Raw genomic sequence first — 5,728 nt, forward strand, 5'->3', positions numbered from 1 at the left:
ATTAGACACAATACTGGCTCTAACTTTCCTCATTCCAACAACTTTTTAAATGTGCTACAGGAGTAATGTATATGTATATGTAGGTGTATATTAAACAACATGAAAACAATCTGCAATAAAATGAAAGTTAAAATAAACAGGAGTTCCTTTTTTTCATACGGTTCCAATTTGCTTTAACTTGAAAACATCTCCTTCTAATACTTCAATTATTAAGTCAGTTTAGAAATGAACTGTCATTTTGACCATAATAACTTATAGATTTTGGGGGTCTTCTGGGGGGCTCTGCACATCAGCGTCACCTTGAAAATCATTTCAGCGTATTCATCATCCAGTTCCATGTTGATCATCCGCAGGAAGTTCTTCATCTCTGACTGAGACAGCTTATCATCTTTGTTTTTGTCTGCTTTCCTCAAGCAGCTGAAGATCCAGCTGTGATGTTTGTGATGTAAGGAGAGGACACAAGAAGAACGGCCCGGGCTGTGCAACAAGTTTGCTTTATGTTTATCAAACTTCAAAATATAGAAAGTGATCTGAAAGTAATTATATTCAGAAGGCATAAAATGTTCTTTTGTTTTCTGTAACAAACATTCATTTAAGGATACTGCTCTGTGGTCTGCTGCCTGCTCTGGTTGTTTATGCTGGAGATGAGTTTCTGCAGGCTTCGGACCCACTGCCCGGCCTCCTCCTCAGAGCTGGCCATCAAGTCCAGGTTCTTGTGGCGGCCCTTAAACATGATGGTGAAGCAGCGGCCCTCCACCTGCTCCTCTGTGTTCTTCTTGAAACCCTCCGTCTGACGACCAATTTGCACCGATGAGATGCTGGTAACTGGAACTAAAATATATACATTTTATTGTTTTATGTACTGTTTCTGGTACATTAAGATATTCTGTCTTATAAATAAAAAGCATGTGTGGTTCTATTAAAAGATGTTTTAACTAAAGCGTTAGTGAACCACTCTTTTGGTAAACAAGAGATTTTCTCTGCCGTTTTTAAAGTCACACTGAAGTGCAATGCTTTTATGCAACACGGCAAATATGACTAAATCAATAGGAGATCCTTTGACAGCAGTGTGTGGATGTAATACAGGAAGCAAATACTATAACAGGACCTGTTTTAGGATACTACTCTACTCATGTAAAAGAAACTATTCCAACAATGACACCCTTTGAACTGACATCATGAGTGTGATAAGAACAAGGCCAAAAGCCTACTTTATAACTTTATGATTGATTCTCCATTCTTGTAATGCATGAGGGGAAAATCTATCTTAGGTGAAACGTTATCAGAGATAGCCTGAAGTGTGTCAACATAGAAAACACGAGTTTGATGTTGCTAAGTAATAAAAAGTCAAAAGTAAAGAAGGCGCGCGACACTTGYTCAGACTTATGTACACAGATGTGCAGGTGGGATGCAGGTGGGATGCAGGGGGAAGCGCTCACATGTCTGGCTGGACTTGAAAGGCTTCTTGGATTGACGCCATAAGGTCTTGCAGTCATCCTGCAGTTTTAGKAATCGGGTCTTCTTCCAGGACTGGGACCGGACCTTGAGGAGGTCTCCACCAGTCAGGAGGAACTGGAGGTCCGGATCTCCCTCCATACCTGAGAAAACCAGGAAGCATTTAGGAAAAATCAGCATAGCAAAAACTGAACACATTCAAAGCCTGCTGATATGAATCCAGCTTACACAACCCACCATCCCACTTTTCCTGCATTCATTTCAAAATAAAACTCAGTTAAAATGACAGATATCAGCTTTTAGAAGCCTCAACATGTCATAAAAAAGCAACACATTGAACACAATTGTAGTTGGACCCTCAATAACCTTGCAGTACCATATGTTAACACATTTATTTTTGCAGTGCAACATACCTAGAAGTCTAGCGCTTATTTGTATGGTCTTCTGGCTGCTGGCATGGTGAAGTAATTCCTCAGATCTGCTGAGTTTAGGCTGTTTCTGCAAGCACGACATGCTGCCTCTACTCTCGTGTACTGAGACACTGTGAGAAGAGGAGCAGAGAGTCTGCAGAAGGGCGTGGACTGACCCTAAACTTTACTTATTCTGCAGGACTTCCCTCGGACAGTCAGCTGACAGACACGCTGACACCCGCTTTAAGCTTTAAAGCTGCACTTCGTTTGGAAGAGTTTTAAGCATCTTCGGCATACTTGGGAGGAAGTAAAAAAACAAAATAAACAAGGGCGAATCGGCCTACAGTGTTTGTAAAGCATGCTCCAAGGCTGTTTTAAAAATTAGCCAGGAGACGAGGAAGCTACAAACACTATTATTATCTTAGCAGTTTCTAGCTAATCATTAACTGCGAGCAACAGGAATAATTTACAAAGCATTTCTTACCCGGCCAAGACAAAGCAAACATGTTTTAAATGTACCCCGTTACATGACAAAACATAAATCGAATTTGTGAAACGTGACTTTATACAGTTTTTTTTTTTAAACATTGTTGTGTTTAAATAAAACTTCGGTGCATTGGCGCCCTCTAGCGGTGACACGCGGTACTTCCGGTCGCTGTGATTTACGTAGTTTGTCTTTACATTTTTTTTATTTTTTTAGTAGTCTACACATCAAACACTGGTAAAATAATAAATCCAAGTCGAGAAGGACTAAATTTTAAATGGCTTTCATGCTAAAGTAAAGTTGTTTGTCTAAATAAAATCTTGGCGCTGTAATGGTTTGTATACTGTTTTTGCAACAAGATGAAAGAAAAATAGAGGACGCGGCCACACCTTTCAGCAGAGAAAACGGATTTTAAAATATATAGAATCAAAACTGGGTCGGGACTTCTTTAAAACTATACAGCTAAAATATACACAGTTTGTGTAAAACATAAGAAAACATGATTTAATTTAAATCCGCAGGGAAAACATTAAGGTTTACAGTTCTTAAAGTGGCTATACACCCATAGATGCAAAACTTCAGCAAGAAAACTTAACATAATAATTAAAAAAATAATTTAAAAAACTTACCTGTCGCTTTCTTTTCGATCCCATTTGTTTCCATTTCACCTTTTTTTAAATAATTTTTCTTGTTTTGCCAGAAATTGTTTTACTCCCCCACTTTTAATTGTTCCTCTTCTTCCACCGTTTTAGGTTTGGTTGCTCCTTGTTCCCATGTGCAAAGTTTGAGGTTTAAAAAAAGGGGAAGAAAATTAGAGTTTATTGCTGGTAAAAGTGATAATGAGGACAAGGTAACAGAACGCAGCCGCACAGGTGAGTAAATGCTGGTAATGTGAACTGAGGCACTGCTGCAGGCTCCAACACCGGTTTGACAAGCCTGCCATTCAAGCTGCTCTGCTGATGTCACAACAGCATAGGGTTACACTTTCCTCTGGCCTGTGCCATCATGCACTGCACAGGTTAACGAGGCCTTGATGCCAGCAAGATAAATATGCTTCTTTACTAGTAATCCTTCTTGTTATAGTGAAATATATCCTTTTAAAATCGTGCTGAGTGAGAACACAAGAGTCAGTAACCCAATCAGCTCTTTTCTAAAATGGAACAATGTGAATGAACTGGGAAGGGAGGCAACTCATGCAGTCTGAAATTAATATCTATACCTCCGATGGAGCCTTTGGCAAATGTATTTTTCATGTGAGCACCTGTCCCTCCTTTGCACACAAAGTAAATATGATCAGAGAGTTTTCTTCCTGCAGAGGCAGTTGCTTCACCGCCGGCCCCAAGAGCTGTTTGTGTATTTGGAGGGTACTGGTGACAGTGAATAGGACAGATTAAGTCTGTACTTCCTTTTTCTTGTGCAGCTTTGTCTCGGCAGGATAATAGCGCTGCAATCAGTGGTGTGTGTGTGCGTGTGTTGGGATGGGATGGGGAGGCGCCTGTGGCTTTCAGCACTTCCCTTTCAGACCTGGCTTACCCTCTGTGCACCGTCAGCACCAGAGCTTGAACGCATCATCAGAAGAGAGAACATGAGGACAGTGGGCAGATGACCACTTCTAAAGTCGACAGAGTTCAGAGAAATGAGCAGGAAAAAACAGCATCTCCAAACATGTTATATTTATGGCCTTGGTCTACATGTGCAATCACCAAAAACCTATACATTTCAGTTCAAATGTGTTTTTTTTTTTACTTTGTGGTTTTACATACTAAAATACAGCTTTAGTAAAAAGAAAAAGCAGTCATTGTAAGGCAACATATAACTCCTCAGATATGGTGGGAAAAAAAATCCTAACATCTGGATGAGGTTTGTGTATTCATAAAACAAGCAAGAACAGGCCCAGCTGTCCCTCACATACCACTGATGCCAACCATAGTTGGGCTGTTTTTCTCCTCACGTATCAGAGTTCTGCTTTGCCGCCACAGATCATCAAGTACAAAGTGTGCAAAAAGAAAGAAAAAGCAAAGAAGGGCCCACTCTCCAATCACAGAGGAGGGCAGTAGCAAACTGTACTTAAGTGCAGGTTGGCGTTCCTGGATTGCGATGTCTCGGTTTCGGATGGAGGACGGTTGGAAACTGGCGTATATCGTAAGCCCACCCACACAGACCAATATTTGCGTTTTGACTCCCACCACCCACTGGAACACAAGTTAGGAGTGATCAGGACTCTGTACCACAGAGCTGACAGTGTCCCTACAAAACCAGGAGCCAGGCAGAAAGAGAAATCACACACATGACAGGCCCTGGAGCAGTGTGGTTATCCTGACTGGGCTTTCTTGAAAGCAGACAGGAAACACAGACAGGATTCAATGCAACCTTCAGGTGAAAATGAAGACCCCAAACCCAGACCCAAACCAGTGGTCATTCCGTATGTTGCGGGTGTTTCGGAGAAACTGAGACGTTTATTTTCTAAACATGATGTCCCAGTAGCTTTCAAACCCCAAAACACATTACGGCAAAGGCTGGTTCACCCCAAAGATCCGGTGCCCCGGCACAAACAGCAATACTGTATATGCTGTTAAGTGCCAGGAGGACTGCGACCAGTTATACATCGGGGAAACAAAGCAGCCACTGTTCAAAAGAATGTCCCAACACAGACGAGCTACATCTAATGGCCAGAACTCTGCAGTTTTCACTCATTTACAGGCCAGCGGTCACTCTTTCAGAGATGAGGATGTTCTCATTCTTGATAGAGAGGAACGTTGGTTTGAGAGAGGAGTAAAAGAAGCCATTTTTGTGAAGAAAGACCGTCCATCATTAAACAGAGGTGGAGGCCACCGTTTTCAGTTGTCCCCCTCCTACAGCGCTGCCATTGGCAGTATCACTCCACCCCCTGTTAACAATAGGTATTAATTAGGTGTGAACGATAGCCATGTGATGTGAGTATCAGTCACATGGAGGCAGGACTCAAAAGCCTGAATTTTGCCTGAAACTCTCAGACTGAAGAAGTCTCTTGGAAGAGAGACGAAACGTTTCATTAAAGAAGAACCCGTCCAGAGGACCTATACAATTTTTTTTCCTTTTGTACTTAAGTGCAGTTTTGAGAATTCGTACTTTACTTGATTATTTGAAAACTTTTTCCTCATTTTGTTCCACTGACAGATTGTAAGATTACACACCGTTATACTGCAGGTGGCGTTAAACAGCTTTAAACCAGTTCCAAAGTGAAGAATAATAATGTTTGTCCTATTAGCATTGCTTTCTAGGAACACTAGTTATATGTTTCAGCACTTTTGCTGCCTCTATCAAAAACTTTTCTTTATCCCTGAAGTGACAATGAAGAAACTACACAAGCTTACAGTTTTTGTAAAAAAAAAAAAAGGGT

At 41.1% G+C, this 5,728-nt stretch overlaps 1 protein-coding gene across 2 annotated transcripts in view; it reads right to left on the bottom strand.

Annotated features, from left to right (window-relative positions):
• Window positions 1-3,360, bottom strand: part of plcd1b (phospholipase C, delta 1b) — a 9,852-nt gene extending 6,492 nt beyond the window's left edge. The window contains exons 1-4 of one of the 2 annotated variants that reach the window (XM_014008962.1): window positions 2,979-3,360; window positions 1,440-1,598; window positions 603-831; window positions 300-429 (exon numbers count right to left, since the gene is read on the bottom strand). In XM_014008962.1, the coding sequence (XP_013864416.1) occupies window positions 300-429; window positions 603-831; window positions 1,440-1,598; window positions 2,979-3,012 (552 nt within the window). In that variant the 5' untranslated portion in view covers window positions 3,013-3,360. Of the gene's footprint in view, window positions 1-299; window positions 430-602; window positions 832-1,439; window positions 1,599-1,868; window positions 2,091-2,978 lie in introns of those variants that run through there. The other variant, XM_014008961.1, reaches the window with a different exon arrangement.
• Window positions 3,361-5,728: the final 2,368 nt, after the last annotated feature.

This window comes from Austrofundulus limnaeus, unplaced genomic scaffold, assembly GCF_001266775.1.
Source record: "Austrofundulus limnaeus strain Quisiro unplaced genomic scaffold, Austrofundulus_limnaeus-1.0 Scaffold54, whole genome shotgun sequence".
In the NCBI taxonomy this organism is placed as follows: domain Eukaryota; kingdom Metazoa; phylum Chordata; class Actinopteri; order Cyprinodontiformes; family Rivulidae; genus Austrofundulus; species Austrofundulus limnaeus.